Genomic DNA, 18,547 nt, shown 5'->3' with positions numbered 1-18,547 from the left:
CGTCAAGTGCTTGGAACCTGCTACGGCCTTTCAAAGCAGCATGTGGCCATTTATAAGTTGCTGGTATTTTGCTGGAGAGGTTCTCCTCTGTGTGACTATCATATGAAACTAAATTTTGAATCTTCCTTAACCTCCCATCAGTTTTTATCTCCCCTTCTGGATTGGCTGTAGCCACGTAACATATGCAGGGCTCAGCAGAAGCAAAGGTGGATTTACATTTGAATGCACTTAATCTGGTTGTAGTTTTAAACAGAGCAGAGCCCTTCAGTCACTTAGCATTAGCAAAGCCTTGATGTATCAATTTTTTCTTGGTCTTATTGCTGGAAGTCTTGAGCTGGCACCCTTTCAGCTCCTGAGCTTTAAAGAGACCCTGTCCAAGTACAAATGCATTTCAATATGATCCCTGCCCTGTGCTCTCAATTGCAGACTCAGCTGGGTGTAGCTCAGATCTTTTAGAATGTGCATTGGTTTTCCACTCCTGCATTTTTATTTTTTATTTTTTTAAGGAATGTCCAGGGTGCAGTGCAGAGATCTGAGAGCTAGTACTTTACTAGAGTAAATGGCCTGGATGGAGCACTGCACTGACAGGGCTGTACTCACCCCCTGAAGTTCCCAGCCCTTCCCTCCTGACTTCATTGTGCTTTGGCTCACTCCATCTAAGCCTTTCTGGAGTTGAGCACCCATTTCCCAGCACCTTATCCTTTGAGGGATTGAGCTGTCTCCATTTCAACTTGTTGGGAGACAGGGGTGCTCAGGCCCTCAGAGGATTGAGTTCTCAATGTACAGGGCTGCGCAAAGCAGTGGCATGAAGCCCAGTGCACAAAATGTGCCTCCTACATGCCCCTAGTGAAACTCCTTTCCTCTGAGCCTCTGCAGAAGGAAGGAGCTTGTCCTGTGAGTGCCTGAGCAGATTTCATTTGAGCAGTAACAGCCTGCTCTCCTTCTCTCGAGGCATTACTGGTAGGAAAGGCCCTGAAGCCTTTGCTATAGCTCAGTGTCACCTCAGAGGCTGAGCTGGGTGTATTGGGCAAGTGCCTCACAAGTGCAGAAGTAGTCCAGGGTTTTCTGGGAGGCTGCACATGTTACCTGTGCAGATCAATGTGATCTCTGACGAGTGCAGCCCGGGATGCAAGGCCACCTGCATTGCATTTCCATATGTGGCTCTGGTGGTGGCTGTTCTGGACACTCTGATCTGACCTTCCATTTTGCAGTGACAGGCTCGTGGGGCTCAGATAACCAAAGCTCTTTCACTGCAAGCCAGATCTTCCTCCCAGAACTTGTTGGAGGAGAGTGTCCTCTGCCTGGAGAGCCATCCCCTCATGGAGTGTGGTCCATGCACAGAGCAGTTCTTAATGCATCAGCCTGTTGCCTCTTAAGCCTTGGGTTCAAATCTTCTTCAGATCACAAGTAAAATGTGCTTTAGTCTCTGGATAATCATCTGTGCTCAGGGTCTGGAGCAGATCCAGCCATTCTTGTTATGTGACTGTAGAGATGAACTTGCCCAGGGAGCGTGGACTTGGTCTGATGCCCAGCTCTGCTCAGCCTGTTGCTCTATAATGCTCCGTGCTCTCCTCTATAAGGAACATGAAGTTTACCCGCTTCATCGCCATATGATTGTTGGGTGGAGCCCTGGCTGTTTTCCTGCAGCATCTCTTCCTGGCAGGCACCAGAGCAGCTACCACTTGACTCATAAAAATGTTTGCTCTGTCACTGCCTGCCCACCAGCTATCCTGAGGGCCAAGCCCTGTGATTCTGAGATTAGCAGGGGCTGGGGTGGCACTTTGGCTCTCGCAACAAGGAGAGTGCAAAGGGGTTTGAATCTGATCCCTCATCTGTACAGTGTGTTAAAACAAAGACGTTCACACATGTTACACCGAGGCCTCGCCAGGCCAATGGCAGGGTTCAATGGAAGCAGGCCTTTTTGCAGGTAGTTCTTCCTTGTCGTCTTCAGTGTTTCACTGATGCCTGCTAACTAGGTGTTGATCCCTGTTAAGTACATGTTGCTGCCATAGGGAGTTGCCTGAATGCATGATAGGGAAGATGTTGCCTATAAGCAGTTATTACCTTTATCAGGTGTTGCAGCGAATGAACTTCAGCTATATGCACCAGAAGTCTGAGGTGAATGCAGCACATGCTCAAAGAGCCATCTGCCTGGAGATAGGACATCTGTACTTTGATAAAGACCATCAGGGCAGTGGTTCTCGACCTCATTAGATTCGGGGCCTCCTTGGAAAATCTCAACTCTTTGCTTTCATTCCTGTCTTGAGTACAGAAAAATATCAGTTATGTTGCAAAGAACTTGTAAAGCCCCGAGCGGGGCAAAACATTAGTGACGCTCTGGATTCCCACTTGAAATCATTGGGTTTATCTACTGAATCGTGTAGGTATTTGCACACCTTACAGGGCTAATACTGTGTGGCATCCTACAGAACACTGAAAAAGATCTCCCGGCACCCTGGGGTGCTCTGACACCCCAGTTAAGAATTACTGGTTTAAGGAGTCTGGCCACAGTTGGAGCATGCCTGCCCACTCTAGCTGTTAACCAGCTCAGGTGATAGTAGCAGTGCAGCCATTTCAACATGGGCTGCCAGTGGTCCAGGTTGAGCTCTTCCAGCCTGTGCTGAGTTCATGCTAACACAGCTTGCCTGATCCTGGTGCCTAAGCTTGTGCAGGTCAGCCTGCTCTTGCTGTCGTGCAAACCTAGCCCTAAGGCCTGCTGCCCTCCCTCCAGCATCAGGTGCTGCTGAAGGGAACATGCTCCATGGCCCAGCCTGACTCGGTGTTTGACTCACCCCAGAGTGGACACCCGGGGGAGGTGGGTGGTTAAGTTCCAATTGTTGGTTTCAGATAGTGTCCCCTACCCCTCTGGTGAGCACCAGGCCCATCTATGTAGGGGCCTTAAGGAAGGAGTAGCCTACCTGCTTGCCAGCCAGACAAGCGGAAGCTGAGATGGTTGAGCACTAGGGTTGCTGAGGGCCCCTGACCAGGGCATGCCACCCACAGAGGCAGCTGCAGTCGGGAACCTCTGCCCTTATGCAGACACAGACATACACTTGTGCAGGCACTTTGCTAAGCTACCTTTAGCACTGCTCTAATGACTGACCCTGAGGAAGGCCATGCAGCCCTGGTGATGGGAGTGTGATTGCTGTAGTTATTTATTGGAGGTGACTGCAAATTGTCTGGTGCAGGAGTGCATGGCACACAGCCTACCATGACCATCTCAGTGGCCTGCCACAATTCCTCATTCACTTGCATTACTACAGTAGAGTTCTCACTCCCCGGCAGCTCATTAATCTGCCTCCTGGTGTGGTTCAGCTTTCCTCTCAAATACCGAGGGATCATGTTTCATCCATGCAGAATCCATTTGTGGTGGCCCTCCACTGGAAAGCACCCTATCCACTGGGTTTCAGTTGTACCCCCCTGGATCAATGCAGGGTTGTACCTTGATCATACATTGCTTTGCCCAAGTTGATATTCAGTTAGGGGCTCCCATCACCTGTTCCTCAGCCAAACAGATCTCCATGGAGTTTCTTCTTAACTTTGTCCTACTGCTCCTGCCTTCTCTAGGATCTTCCCCTTGCTCAGCTCTTAAGTCTTGCACCCCAGGACAGTCCCCTGGTGTCTGGCTTTTGGAAGCAGTTCTGTCTGTCAAACCTGTCTGCACCTTTTGAGCAATATGCTGTCCAGGATAGTTCATGCCATGCCAGGAATACAGTGACTGTAGCCATATAGAGAGGTCCCATGCTCTGCTGTGGGAACATATGACTGGAAAGGACCTGGATCATTGAGGCCAGACTATCACAGGCAGCCAGGTCATAAATCCCCCTCAAACTTTCCAGGCTCCGTCTGAAGCCTAGGCATGTCCCTTGCTGCTACTCCTATCTGAGCAGCAAGGGCTTTGTCTTCAGGCCTGTTATGCAGCCTTAAAAAGCCATCTTGCTGCCACCTTCCATTGCAAGCCCCATCCCCCTCCGGGTCTGACTCCATGCTGTTCAGCTCCCCCTCCCATTATGGCAGAGCCTGGAAGAGCTGAGTCATCAGGGCCAAAGCCACTTCCAGGCAAAGTGTTTTGTGTGATGCAGGAGAGAGGCTGCCAGCCGGAGGCAGGAGTCGTGGAGCTGTTCACTACAATTAACTGTTCAGCACAAGCTGGAGCTGACACCACAGCCTCTCACTGTTTGATTTCCTGGTTTCTCCCTTGGCGTCACCTCCAATAGTAGATTAGCCTCAGCTGGCAAGGGCAGGATTACTTGTTAATTCATCTCATGCATGGGCGGCAGGTATTGGGAGCCAGGGTGGCAAACCGGCAGCAGCTTCCATACCGATTGATTAAAACCTCTCCCCTCAGCTGATCTGCTGGTTAGCGCATGTCTCTTCCCAATTGGCTTTTCTGTCAAAACTGATCAAGAACACAGCCAGGAGGTAAAGCAAGCAGCAGCCAGCACTGTCTTCCCAAGGGGCCTTGTCTGGCTTCAGGCCAGCTGGTAGGAAGAAGCATGTGCAAGGTTCTGGGTAGAGCTGGGCCTTGAGGCCAGTGGTGTGATATCAGTCACTCTAGGTGTCTCTACTCCCGTGATGGCTTTTGCTGTCAGAAATGTCCCTTCCACCAGCTCAGATCCAGCAATGCCCTTCTACTACTGTTGCTCACAGATGATCTGTGATTCGACTGCCGGAGGAGCTGTGCGAGATGCAGAAGTGAACTTGATCCAGGAGTAGGGTGACCTAGTGGCTCGAGTGAGGAGTCGGAATACCCAAGTTTCACTTCATGTCCCTTCAGTACCATGGAGAACTCCTGGTACCGGTCCTTGGTACAACGCTCCCACCCAGGTCAGTGCAGGAAGGGGATGGGCATCGGTAATGGTGACAGACTTGAAACCCTGTTTCAGATCAGCCAGTGAAACAAACTCTCGTGACACATCCTTGGCCTGTGTCTGCCCTTCTGGTTTATTCCAGGAAACCTAGTAATAACATTTAAGGCCTCCTGGAGATTCTGCCTTTACCTCAGGATTTGTGAGGAGTGAGTAGCCCTTTGGTGTAGGAGTCCCTGGGCCCGGAGCAACCAAGTACAACTATTGTAGCTGCGACTTGAATGCAGAGTCTGTCTGCTCTGGTTTGTCCAGTTCTGGCTGAGCAGGTGCCAGTGCCCAGCCTCTTCTGGCTGTTTGAGCTCCCAACTCTGTCTAGTTCCCAGCAATCTGGGTCTCTGTTGCAACACTTGCCATCCCAGGTAGCTCTGTGCCTTGTTGCCGATCTCAGGTGGCCCATGCTGATGAAACGGCCAGGCCACTGCCTCCAGACATACAGTGCACTGCCTGGCATGTCTTGAGATCCAGTGCCCACTTAAGGACCTTCCCACAGGTGAACAGGATGTGAGTGTCCCTGGGCTGTTGCTTTCATGACCTTTTAGCTTATAAATAGCAGCAACATGTGCACGGTTCTCCCAATACATTGGTACAACCTGGCAGTGTCATGCATGGAGCAGCAGGTAGCATCATCCCTGTGCCCTTGGTGGTAGGGATGGAGATGGTCCCCAGGGGAGGTCTGATGGGGAATGGACTTCCTGTCTCATGATTAGCTTTGATTTGGGAGACTGTATTCTCAGCAGAACAAACCCAAGACTTTTAATGAGAAACCCTTCCCCCATAGCCTGGCAAGTAGGGCACTCCCTAGGAATGTGAGACACCGGGGACATGACAGCTCTTTCTGCTCCTCCTACCCAGGAGCAGGGACTTGCCCTCTTGTCTCAGCCAGGTGCTGTTCTGGGCTAGGAGTGTCTCCATTATGGAGTTGAGGGATGAGATCCCATGTGACCTTCTTTGACCCCAGCCCCTTTCTCCCATTAGTTTGAGTTTTCCAGCCAGCCCCATCTGGTCAGAGTCACCAGGGCCCTATGCAGGGTCATTCCCTGGAGTTCACTCTCTACCTTCAGCTGTGAAGTGTTGTACTGCCCCTTCACCAGTACCTCTCTTTGGGCATAAAGGTCACTTGCATGCTTTACCATGGCCTCTGGGCACCAGAAAATGCCAAGGAGCTATGGGCCCTGCTGCCACTACTGTAGTTTCTAAACTTGCTGCTTGCTATAAGTCTGGGTGCCTACCAAGAGGGGCTGGCTAGGGTCAGGCTTGTTTGGTGCCATCTCCGCTTTGTGGTAGTGGGGGGGGGGGTGGGGAGAGGTTGAGGGAAAAGAATCTGTCTTGGTGCTTGGTGCTATAGCTCTGCATTGTGCTCCTTGCGCATCCCCATCCTGCCAGCTCTAAGCTCCCTGGCAGGTGGGCTGGAGCTGAGCCCTGAGGTCCCAGCCCGCCCCCATGCTGCCAAGCTGGTATGTCCGTTGCCAAGGTGTTCTGTATCAGTCTGCCGCACAAACGCAGCTGCCTTAGCGAGCTGGCAGGGTGCAGGCGCTCCTGGGCCAATGCCAGCCACAGATCCACGTGTGGAGCGGCTGCTGCTCCTGGCTGATCAGTGGCTTCAGCTGAAGAGTGCTGAGCTCTGCTAGTTTCAACTGGCACACGCTGGGTGGGGAGCGGGTGCGAGGCACCGAGGCTGCAGTAGCAGCAGCTGCGCAGGAACCCACAGGTGGAGCCGGGTGGCAGCTGGCAATCACGCTGGCATAGCAGATCCACTGGGCGATCCAGCAGAGGTGGGAATGGCTGCGGAGAATGCAGGCAGGTGTCTCTGCTCAAGGTCAAGAGGGCAGGCAGGGCAGGAGGCACAAGTGCAGCTAACCCATGGAGGATGTCGCTGGGCACAGCTCTTTGCCCTACAGATTTTACACATTGCTTCTTTGGGATGTGGGAGGACAGTGTCTGTTTACCAGTTTGGAGTGAACCAAGATGACTAATGCAAGGAGTAGGGGCTGTAGCACCAGCTGGGCCCTGCTGCTGTTCAACTGCCCCAAGAGCACTGATGAATCTCAGGCATTGGCTGTTGCACCAAACACCAATAGCCCCTTAGTTGCCATGTCCATCTGTGGGAAAGACCCAACATCCTGCAGCCAGCACTGGGATGTTGTATTCCATTTGTGGCAATGGTGGGGTTTGGATCTGTGCCCTTTTCTGCTTGCATAGAGCTAGCTTCAACCCTGCCTGCTCACAGGGTCCACCGATTCCTACTGTAGCATTTCTGCTTGTTTAATACCACCACGTGTGTGGCCCTTGGGTTGCAAAGTGAATCTGCTGGTCAGTATTGACTGTGTCTTTACCATGTCTTGAAAAGGAAGCCCTGCCTCTTGAGGTTGTGCCTTCTCCCTGCTCATCTCAATTAGCGGTATCCGGAGGCCCAGTTAGGGGTAAATTAAGACATTGATTATTTCACTGCTAATCATAGCAGATATCTTGGACTGTTGTGGGCAGAGCTTGGATAAACCCGGAGGAGCTGGGTGTGTCAGGTGGGCTGCTCAGTCAAAAGCCAGCCAATGCCAGGAGCCCTGGGCTAGTAATCCTGCCACTGTGAATGTGCCCACTGTGCTACAGGCCTGTAAACAAGGGGCAGATCTAACCCTCAAGTAAGCAGCTTGCCCCAGGCCACAACAGGTGTGAACAGCTCTTGCCATGGCAGGGGAAGGGGGGATCAGATAGAAGTAGCTTTGAGGGGAGCATGTGAAGGTGCAGATGCTTTGGAATGTCCCTGGCTACCCCGTCATGCCTCGTCCCCTGTGCCCTGGCTGTGCTGGCTTGGTTCCAGCCACCAGTCTTGCCTGGGGGAAAACTGGGATGCCCTACACAGCAGGGAGCCAGGCCTGTTTCCCCGCTGGTGGCTGTGCTCTGGAACAGGCTATGCTGCCGTAACAAGCGCCCCTCGGCCTGGGCTGGCACGGCTGCCGTGGAGTTGCTGGCTGGTATTCAGTTGCTGGCAGAGCCATATGCTGCCTGTCCAGGTTCTTTACACAGGGCCGTTGTCATGATGCTACAGAACAGCTGTTTGCACCAAGCGATGCGCACCAGAGAGAGCCTTTTCAACGCTTCCCTCTGCCAAGCCGCTTTTAGCTTGTGCCTGAGCTCTCAGTCTGGGGGCCGTGCATGCTGGAGGGGCGAGCTGGATGCTTGACAGAGGCTTTTCCCTTCCACAGCCCTTGCCCAGAGCTGGAGAGTGCACAACTGGGAGCTATGTAGGCTTCCTCTCCCCCCCAGCCCTTGCATTCGCCATCCTCACTCCTGTCCCATTCACGGGTTTTCCTGCTGCTGCCTCCTTTCTGCATGTTTTCGCCCTGACACTCACAGTTGCTAGGCTGTCTCCTTCACCTTGTCAGTCTGGTCTCTCCTGTGTCTAAGCTGCGCCATAAGTTCCCTCGGGCAGACCTCTCGGGCAGCTGGACTATAAAGCATCCATATTTTACAGAAACATTAAAAATACCAGCTTCCCTAGGGAGCAGTTGGGAGCTGTTTGAGAGGCAGATGCCCCCGGGATGGAACAGAGCAAGTGCTGGTGCGCAGGAGTGCCATCCAGGCCTAGTTTCAGATAGAAACAGATGGCTGTATCCAGCCACAGCTGCAGGGTGGAGCCAAAGGTGGCAGACTCCAGCTTTACGCATTGCCGTTCCTACAGTTCTCAAGTGGTGAGAAGTGTCCTGAGCTTATCAGTGGCTATCACCTATCAGGACCTGGCCGATAGCCACCATCTGCAAGTGGGTACCTTTCACCAGGCAGCTGCTGCCTCTTGTAGCCTCAGCCCAAGCCAGCTGGCACAATACCCTCCTCTCTGATTCACGAGCATCGTGTCTCTCCTCTGATGCATTGTAACCCTGAGCTGAGTGAGGGAAAGTTGCGTAGGAAAGAGGCTGGGCTTTAAAATATGCATGTCATTGTCTGTGGGTCTCTGAGCCTTTCAGAGCTTTGGATGCCCAAAGGAGTGATCCTGCTGCTTTTGACAATACCAGCCTCCATCCTGCTGTTCCTGGTGACTGGCAAAAACTAGTGGAGCATTAAACGCAGGTTGCTTGAGACCTTGGCTCCAGGGCAGGCTTCTCTTGGGGCAGGGGGAAGTCTGGGTGAGCCTGACCTGACTTCTGAAGGGAGTTTGTGGTGAGGTCCCCCTCCCTGAGGGCAGGGCATCCTCTGCTCTTGTAACCTAGCGGTGCCCAGGGCTCCAGCATTCAGACAACTCCCCAGTGCCAGAAGGGGTGGCCCGCCTGTTGTGCATGTTCTTACCTCCCTCCACCCAGGCTCATGGAGCATGAACCCTAGGGGGAGCTGAGTGCATCAGCCCTACTGGTTTGTACTGCAGGGTCCTCCAGACCCCATCGTGTTAGATGCTGGGCACTCAGACCAGCTGAGGTCACTGGTAGAGCACACAGGTCTCCTGGCAGAGGTTGGTGCCCCAGCTCCTGACTCCTACTGCTGCCACCTCCAGATGTTTCCACTAAAGCCACAAGGCACTGGAGGAGCCACCCTGTGTGTCTGGGCCATGCAGGGCCATGCACATCGGTCGGCATCCTGCTGTCCCGCCACGAACTCCTGTTTGACACACTTCTCCCAGCCTGTTGGAAGGGAGTGCTGCCTTTCACATGCCATGTGCCCTTCAGGGACTGAACTGACAGCAGCAGGCACCTGCTGAGCTCCTAATTAGCTGGATTTGAAAACTGAGTCTGCAAAAGCGTCCTGTCCTCCCGAGTCCCCCAGAAAACCTGCAGCTTCTCCTGTGTGAGGCAGCTCTGTCCCCTGGCACTCCAGTTTTGGGTCAGCCTAGCGAGGGGCAGTGGCTGTCTGAAGCTGAGCAGTTTCCCTGTGCGGAAGCACTGCCATCGGTACCTCAGCACCCTGAGTGAGGCTTTTGAGTTGTTTAAGAGCCGTTAATGCCTTCACAGCTCTGCCCAGACTCTCAAAGCCCTCCTGCTCCACCTGATTGTATGTTTTTGTAGGCTCCAGCTGCCAACTCAGCATAGCTCCCATCTCTTCCTACCAGGTAGCCACATTTGTAACTCCTGTCCCCATTCCCCTCCTGCTGCTCCCAGGAGGCTCGATGCTGCCTGTGTGCCAGGCTCTTGCAGTGGAGTGGCGGTGCCCATGTGGTAGAGCCCACGCAGGGAGCCACTGCACAGAAGCTAGTCCAGTGTGAATTCCCAGCCCCGCTTTCTACACACAATGGTCCCTGCTTTGCCAGGCCCTGGGGGGGAATGAAAAGCCTCATCTTCCTTCAGTTTCACTGGGACTCGGGTGCTTCTTTATTAGTTGTAGTGTGGTAGCATGGAAATCCCATAGCTATGGTTGCTTAGGCTAAGAGCTGTCTGAATTCAGAACAGTCCCAACTCCCACATTTCCTTTGAAAGGCCCAGCCTCTCAACCTGGTTTCCAAAGACACCTGCACTGGAAAGCCCAGAGAGATGCCAGCACCCACACCTCTGAAACTGGGGCCCACATCTGCCATAAGCCTTGGGGACAGGGTGGTGTGAACCTGCTCCCCCCCCAACTACAGTTGGGGATCCTGCAGCAGTGATGGGTGCCGTGACTTCCTCAGAGCTGTGCACAGGCCTTGGCTTTAACCACTAGACAAGTGGTTTTCAATGTGTGGTCCACAGAGCCCTGGGGGTGCACAGACTATGTCTAAAAGGTCTGCAAAAGATGACTATGATCAATGAAAAGTATGCGACTACCCACACTTACAATTCAAAAGGGTGTGGACCCCCATTTGAAATTTCCAAAGGGTTCCACAAATGAATAAAGATTGAAAACCACTGCAGCAGACCATACATCCCTCAATGCCTTTTATTCTAAAGCCTGCCCCAGATACTGCTGTAACGCTGCTGTCTCTGTGGTGAGGCGGAACAGGCAATAGCAGCAGGGAGGGCAGGGAAAAATCCTGGCTCCTGTGGTTGGGCTGCTGCTGAGAGTGGATCTGACATGAGCACAGAGCTGCTGAGTCCTTGGGCACATTCCAGCTAGGGCCATTTCCCTTAGTGTTTCCTCTCCTTCCTGCCCTGCAGTGCTGCTGCTTGCTGCTAAACAGCTGCTGGCCTCCACCTCCAAGCTGGCGCCTTGCTTTGGCCTGCAAGGCCACCTGGTAGGAAAGGCACTGTGAAGCTACCATGGCCCTTGCTCTGAGGAGGCAGAGGCTGCAGTTCTGCATAGCTCCCCCATCCCCTTCCTGATTTGTGCCTGTAAGGTTTGCTGCTTATTCACAACCCACAGCTGCCAAGCTTCTTGGAGCTGGAGCCCTCCACCCATCTCCACTTCATCACCCACTCCCGCAGAATTAGGTCAGCTGCACAGGAGCTGCTGCCTCAGCCTTGTTCTTTAATGGCCTGTTGCCACCTGTGCAGTGACTGTGTGCAGAGAGCCTTGTGCAGCCACCTGCTCTGCGCAGACAGGAAAATCAGCCCTTCAAGCTCTCTGTTGAAGACTGCGTGCCGGCAGGCTAGGATATCTCAGCTGCCTTTAACCGTCCTGGTGCTTTCAGCTTAGCAGCCAGCACAGGAGGAAGCAGTCTGAGGAAAACAGCTACAGGGAGCAGCTGGGGGAGGCCAGGCTCAGTCAGACTTGCAGGAAAGGAGAGTACTCCTGCAGCCTTCGCCTTGGCCTTGGGGCTGGCAGCATTCTCCTCAGATGGACTTTAGATGTGTTCTCAACCCACGGCTGTTGGGACGACTCTCCCAGCTTAATGCAGGAGTCATTAGGTGAGAATCTCTGGCCTCATCGTCTGTAGGACATTGAGCTGGTTCCTGCACGTGGTTCCTTGGTCCATGTCTCCACAAATCTGGACCCTAAGAGCAGTGGTGAACATACTACCTGTTCCTGTCCCTGCCTTCCCTTCTCGGGATGTACCCTAGGGATTCTCTTGGCATTTTGTTTTTCAGAGGAGGACGTGGAGAACTTTGATGTGACGAATCTGTCGCAGGATGTGTTACGCAGCATTGAGGCCGACAGCTTCTGGTGCATGAGCAAGCTGCTGGACGGGATACAGGCAGGTGCCCGGGGGCCGCTCCTAAAAGCAAAGTTTACCCTCCCCCTTCCTTCTCACCTGGTGCCAGCCCCAGCATCCTCTCTCTGCCAGGGAATAGCCATCCATCCCTCACTCGAGCCTTGCCTCCTCCTTGAGTAACGTTCTCAGCAACTGTCCTGTGTTGAGCTTCTGCAGTAACAGTCCCAGCATGCCTCTGATGTTGAGAACCCAGGTGATCAGCTCCAGGGCCTTCCAAGTCCAAATCCTGCTCTGCCACTGATGTACTCTTGTGGCCTTGTATGCATCACTTACTGGAGTCTCTTTCCCTCTCTGGGCCCCACATCTCATCCAGGTCTGGGGCATGGGAACTGCTCTCTTCTATCCCAGCAGCCCCTGGAGGAGGAGGAGGGGCGAGGGCCTCTCAGCTACGTTCCAAGCCACACAAGTGCTTTCTCTGTCCTTTCTGCTGCTACTGACACACAGTGTCATCCCGCAGGACAACTACACCTTTGCACAGCCAGGGATCCAGAAGAAGGTCAAAGCACTGGAGGAGCTGGTGAGCCGGATTGATGGTAGGTGGTGAGGAGATCTGAACAGGGGCAAGGTGGGGGCCACGTGGCTCTCGTCCATGACTCCCACAGCTGATGGTGGTGGTCTTGGGTCGTGGTGTGTGGCAGACCCTTTTGGGCAGGCATGGTTTGATGAAGAACAGGGATTGGCTAGTGGGGATGTGGAAGGGGAGAAGAATGGAGGTGGTATGCCAGGGGTTTTGGTTTCAGGGCTCATTTTGGAAGCATGGAAAGCCCCCCCACCCCCGGTAAGGGTGCCATAGTTGTCTTTGGGCAGAGTGTCCTGTAGTTGTGTGATAGGGCTGATGGTGGAGTTTGGGGAATAAGTCAGAGAAGCTCTTGTCTGGGACGGTTTGGATAGGGCTGATCCTGCCTTGGGTGGTGGGTTGGACTAAATGACCGCCTGAGGGCCCTGCCAGCCCTACTTTTCTATGAATGGGGGGTGGCTGGGGGTGGGGGAGGAGAAGGGGCATAGAAAGCACCTGGGAAGAGCGGGAGTGCGGTTTGAGCCAGGCAGCACCTTAGCCCAAGGGCACGGGCCCCACTGTGACCCCGAGGCGCCAATGGCATGTGCTGTTTCAGAGCAGGTACACAATCACTTTAGGAAGTACGAAGTCGAATACCTGCAGTTTGCCTTTCGCTGGATGAACAATCTGCTAATGAGGGAGCTCCCTCTGCGCTGTACCATCCGCCTCTGGGACACCTACCAGGTACGCCACACCAGTTGCCCACCCTCCCTTTGTTTACCTTAGTGTGGGCATCCAGCACAGCTGTGCCACAGGGACCTGGCATTTGCAGTCCAGTGCTGTTGTAGAAATGAGCGGCAGCAAAGTGATCAGTTCCCTCATGCATCTAAAGTACCTTGTGGTGAAGCATGTCCTGGAGTACCCTATGATGGGCTGGGGACAAAGGCAGGTGAATCAGACCCCATTGGCACTAGCTTCCCCCTGCCTCTGCATTAGGGACTGACCCGGAGCTTTGTGTCCTTTGCAGTCAGAGCCGGAAGGATTCTCCCATTTCCACCTGTACGTCTGCGCCGCCTTCTTGATCAAGTGGCGGAAGGAGATCCTGGATGAGGAGGACTTTCAGGTGAGTCCCTGCGGAGCCACACCACTGAATTTGGGGGGCATTGCCTCCCGAAGGTGAGTGGCATGTAAGGAGTTAACCCTAAGCAGTCAGTGGAGTCCTGTGTGGCTGCACATGTCTGGTGATCGTGCCCGAGCAAAACATCCTGGCATAAAAGCTGCACTCAGCTAAAACCTGCAGCTCCTCCAGGAGCCAGGTAGCAGGAGGCACTGATTGGTGGCAGGGAGCCCTAATGCCACACACTGCATAGACTCCTCGTCTGACCTTGCCAAGTCCCCGGCTCTCCCTCTGCTTCTGTTCCACCAAAAAAGTGAGGTCAGGAGTGTCCAGGTTTAGTAGGGCTTTGAGGATCAGTTGCTTTGTGTCTCAAGTGCTCTGAGACTGCTGATGTAAAGCTGGGGAGGGCAGGGTGCATTCCCAGGGGCGGCACAGATCAGTGCAGAAGTAATGGCTGCTGCAGGGTCTACATATGGCTGCTGAAATGAGAGCACCCAGCATAGCAGGGCATGGGGCACAGAGCTGGGTGGAGTGGGAGCAGGCATGTGATCCAGTCAGGCTCAGTCCCATGAGGGCATGTGTTCTGCATACAACGTGTAAAGAAGCAAGGCATGAGGGTTTGTCCCCAGGGCAGGTTCTTGGATGAAGGAAGATGACTAAATCATGCTCCTCAGCCCTCCTCTGTGCTGGCAGCAAGCGTGCTGCCTGATATAATTGTGTCCCTGTGCAAAGGTTGGCAAAACCTGGGTTGTGCAGATGCCGTCACAACCAGCTTCAGACCTGGTGTAAAGGTGCAAATTCGTTGACTTCAGCCAGGCAGCATGGTAGAGCGAGCAGGCCACTGAGCTGGTTCTAGGGCAGTGGTTCTCAGCATTTTCAGACCCAAGGCCCCCCTTGTTAGACATGAGGCCCCCTTGATGCACCCCTCTGAAATGCCAGGTCTTGCTTTTTACTTGTTTTTTGACTACAGAAAAACACTAGAGTAATTCTTCAGTTGTAAAAAACTCAGAAAGCCCACAGTAGGGCAGAATAGTTTTGACACTATGCATCACAGAATCATAAAAAATGAGGGTTGGAAGGGACCTCAGGAGGTCACATCTAATCTAACCCCCTGCTCAGAGCATGACCATCCCCAGCTAGATCATCCCAGTCAAGGCTTTGTCTAGCCGGGTTTTAAAAGCCTCCAAGGATGGAGCTTCCACCACCTTTCTGGATAACCTGTTCCAGTGTTTTACTACCCTCCTGGTGGGAAAGTTTTTTCCTAATATCTAACTTAAACATCCCCTCCTGTAACTTGTGACTATTGCTCCTTGTTCAGTCACCTGCCACCACTGAGAGCAGTCCAGCTCCATCTTCTTTGGAACCATCCTGCAGGGAGTTGAAGGCTGCTATTAAATCTCCTCTCAGTCTTCTCTTCTCCAGACTAAATAAGCCCAGTTCCCTCAGTCTTTCCTCATAAGTCATGTGCCTGAACCCCCAAACCTTTCTGTTGGGATTCCTGTTTGAAATCTCTGGGTTTATCTTGTGAATCATGACTCTACGCTTGTAGGGCACCCTGTGGCAACCTTGAAAGGATTCCATGGCACAGCCCCTTGGTTGAGGATCACTGCTTTAGGGGGAATGTAGGGATCTGGTCCCTGTTGTGTCCCTGATCTGCTTTGTGACTTTGGGCAAGTGGCTTCTCCTTGCTCTTCCTCAGTTTCCCCATCTGACCCCCCTGGTGAAGCACTGTGGAGGTAGTGGACAGGCGCTGCTCTGTCTGGCAGAGCTGGATTATTCAGTGCTGCTACACCTGGTTGTACAACCCTGAATCCAGACTGCACCTCAGATCCTGCAGCCACTGCCCTTGCAAAGACCAAGCCCCCATTCTTTTCTTCCTTGTTTCAGGGTCTTCTCATGTTATTACAAAACCTACCCACAATACATTGGGGCAACGAAGAGATCGGCCTCCTCCTCGCTGAAGCCTACAGACTCAAGTACATGTTTGCGGACGCCCCCAATCACTACCGCCGATAGGTGCCAGGACTCAGCCCCTCCCCCACACCCGGCCCCTTCTTCTGGCCCGATCTAATCACTGTGGCATTTTGTTGTGGAAGTCCTCAGACACTGGCCAGGAGCCACTGCTCACTGTACAAAGCTCCCATTGACTTGTCTTAACTCTCAGTGTGCCTGCCTGCCACTCCGTGCACGTGGATGTGCCACTCCAGCTACCATCAGTATTTCATACCGTGCCAGTGGCCTGAGTCTGGGGAAGAGCAGAAAAGGAGCCAGGAGGGGGCAGTTCCTGCAGCTTGAAGACTAAACTGAGCCGAGGACTGGAAGGCCCCAGGCCTGGTCCAGCTGTGACCGACTGTCTTAGCCTTGCTGACTTTTGTTAACCCACTCAAGCACAGACACACCCCATCCCTGTACGCAGCACTCCCCCAGCTGGGTCCATTCCCCCTTCAGATGCCGTTCAATCCAGCTCCCAGATGAAAATGCCTTACCAGAGACTCGCCCCGGCTGGAAGCCTTTTCAGGGGATGGCCACGCTGTAGGACGCAAGCAGCTCTCAGGGCCTTGCTTTGCTCCACGTGTCTGAAGAATTGCAGCACTTCAGGGGTTAACAAGAGACACACACTCCCTTCCCATGCAGCACGCCAACACGCGTGTGGCATGAGTACACGTTTGGGGGGAGGGGCGAATGGCTGACCCATCCGCGCGCAGTCCTGAATGACACGCGTCAATTCCTGTGAATAACCAGTCGAATCTGCTGTTGGCACAGCCCCTCCAGAGCAGGGGAGGGTGGAGGGGCTGTGCCACTGGAAACCCCCTTCCCATGACAACACTCCTCCTCCAAGGCGTTCTGTGTATATGGTGTTCTTGTGTATATGGGTATCAGATGTACAATATACGTCCTCTGTTTGTAGCAGATATGATTTTATATTTATAATGTGCGTCCCATGCGTGTAAAGCCAGCCTAGGTACGAGTACAGTAGGGCTCCGGGCTCCTCGGCATGACGGGTTTTGGAGCTGTAGGCACTTCTGCACTAGCACATTTGAAGAAATGAGGGTTTATTTCCTATCAGGAAAACTTGACTTAAAAATCTGTCTCGAGGCCCCCCAAGGTGCAAGAGGGGTTTCGAGGAGAGAGGGAGGAGCTTGCCGTGGCTGGAAGAACTCAGTACTCAGCCATGCTCTTTTCAGCCCGGCCTCCAGTGATCTCCGCCCAAGCGCTCCAGTGTGGCTCTGGCCACCTCTGCTGCCTTGGGTCATTACTGTACCATGCTGGAGGCCTCTTGTTTGGAGAGCAGCAAGCATCAGTCTGCTTCCCCCAGCTTTTCTCCCTCCCCTGCCCCACGGTGTTGTCCCATCAGGTCTTTAGGGACGTGAAGAGAAAGAGCCGTTCCCTCTTGCACGTTTCTGCACACTCCCGGGGAGAAGTGGGAACAGCGGTGGCCTCTCCCCAGACTCCCCACCCCTTTTCCTGACCCTAACCCCCCTCCTTGCCTCCATGTGCTTTTAAGGAAACCAGTTTTGAATGTTTTAAGGTAACACTTTAGTCCTGCCCGGAAACGGGATCCCCTCAGTGCCAAGCAATGTGGGGCACATTCCTCCCCACGGGTTGCTTCCTGCTGGCATGACCTTGGCTCGTCTCCTCAGGAGCCTCTGATAACTCTGTTTCTCAGAAAGAGGCAGTCCCAGGGGCTTCAAGTCAGATAAGCAGCCCCGGAGAGGCCGGAAGGTGTGGGCATGTGTGAGAGAGCCTTGTTGCCAATAAAACTCCAACCAGTGTCTCAAGAGTTGCTTTCCTAACCTGGAGTTGTTTTCTCAGGCATTTGGACTTGATTTTGTGTGCGTGTGTGTGTGTGTGCGTGCCTTTTGTTGTTTTCTGGGAGAGAGCGACCTGGTGGTCTTTAGTTTAACATGACTAATTAAAAAACCAACAATGAGCCTGCGTTCTGGGAGCTCTTTTGTTTGTCACGGTTGGTGGGGACCAAAGCAGGGCTGGTAAAGACCTGCCTTGAGCCAGCTGAGTGACCTTCGAGACTTACTGTGCTGCACCCCCCCATCCTCCCTGAAATGGAGGTGGTGACCTTGACCTCCCTGTCAAGCACTTTGCAGTCTCCCAAGCAGAAATGTTCACAAGGGCTCATGATTGCTTGTTACAACATTTTAACTAGAGGCAGTGCTGCTGTTTCTCTCTGAATTGGCATTCAGGCCCTCAGTTACCAGCCTTCATTTTAAAACCCCAGCTCTCTACCTGAGGTGCATTCTCATTGAATCCCAAATGGTTGGGTTTGATGCTGGAACTGCTGGTGGAGCTGCTACGGCCTGGCTTTCTGTGAAAGGTCAGACCAGGTCAGGTTGACTATCCCATCGGACCTCACAGCCGCAGGTGCAGAGTCCAGAAAACCCAAGTCTCTTGGAAATGAAAGGTTCTACATGTACGTGGTGCTGAGAAGCCAAATGTTCTCCTTGCTCAGACAAGTACATCAGGAGACACAGGAAAAGGCCAAGCTTCCCTCCGGGCCCTGCTAAAGCACTTCAGCTCTGATCTGAGAGCAGGGCAGTTTATCTTGGGATCACAGCAGAGTCCTATCAAACGCCCAGCCTCTGCAGAGAACACAGCGGGGAGGATGGCATGCAGGAGACACAACCCGTAGGACCAATTCACTGGGCTACCTAATGGCCACTGTCTACATTGCAGTAGTCCTAGAGGTTCCCTATGCTCAGCATGGTACACAGCTGTATTGAGAAGAGTTCGCTGTCTAAATACGTGACAGGTTGGGATGGGTGAGTGACATGCCGCAGCTCACATGGAGGGTCGGTGGCAGAGGTGTGAGTGGAGCCCAAAGGGACCTCCCAGGCCAGGCCCCGACTTCTAGCTCCTGCTTTCTCCTGTCAAGATGGTGGAAACTTTGGGCTGCCACTGACCTGCATGGGGACTGAACCACACCTTCAAAGGGGAAAGCTGTTGCCTTATTCCCAGTTCCCCTGGGAGATCCAGCCTGCCACTTCCAGCCTGCATGAAGGGTTCCT

The 18,547-nt window shown here is 53.4% G+C and overlaps 1 protein-coding gene across 1 annotated transcript in view; it reads left to right on the top strand.

The window, feature by feature from the left end:
* The window catches only part of TBC1D22B (TBC1 domain family member 22B), a 29,132-nt gene extending 11,675 nt beyond the window's left edge, over positions 1–17,457 (top strand). Inside the window, exons 9-13 of the mRNA XM_090025547.1 lie at positions 11,789–11,895; positions 12,371–12,446; positions 13,026–13,153; positions 13,437–13,532; positions 15,414–17,457. Coding sequence (XP_089881673.1) covers positions 11,789–11,895; positions 12,371–12,446; positions 13,026–13,153; positions 13,437–13,532; positions 15,414–15,542 — 536 coding nt within the window. The 3' untranslated portion in view covers positions 15,543–17,457. The remainder of the gene's footprint in view (positions 1–11,788; positions 11,896–12,370; positions 12,447–13,025; positions 13,154–13,436; positions 13,533–15,413) is intronic.
* The last annotated feature ends 1,090 nt before the right edge of the window (positions 17,458–18,547 follow it).

The sequence above is a fragment of the Crocodylus siamensis genome, chromosome 13 (genome assembly GCF_052110815.1).
Source record: "Crocodylus siamensis isolate JL-2025a chromosome 13, ASM5211081v1, whole genome shotgun sequence".
Classification (NCBI taxonomy): Eukaryota; Metazoa; Chordata; order Crocodylia; family Crocodylidae; genus Crocodylus; species Crocodylus siamensis.
Note: the sequence above shows the minus strand (reverse complement) of the source record. Positions and strands in the feature narration are given on the sequence as shown.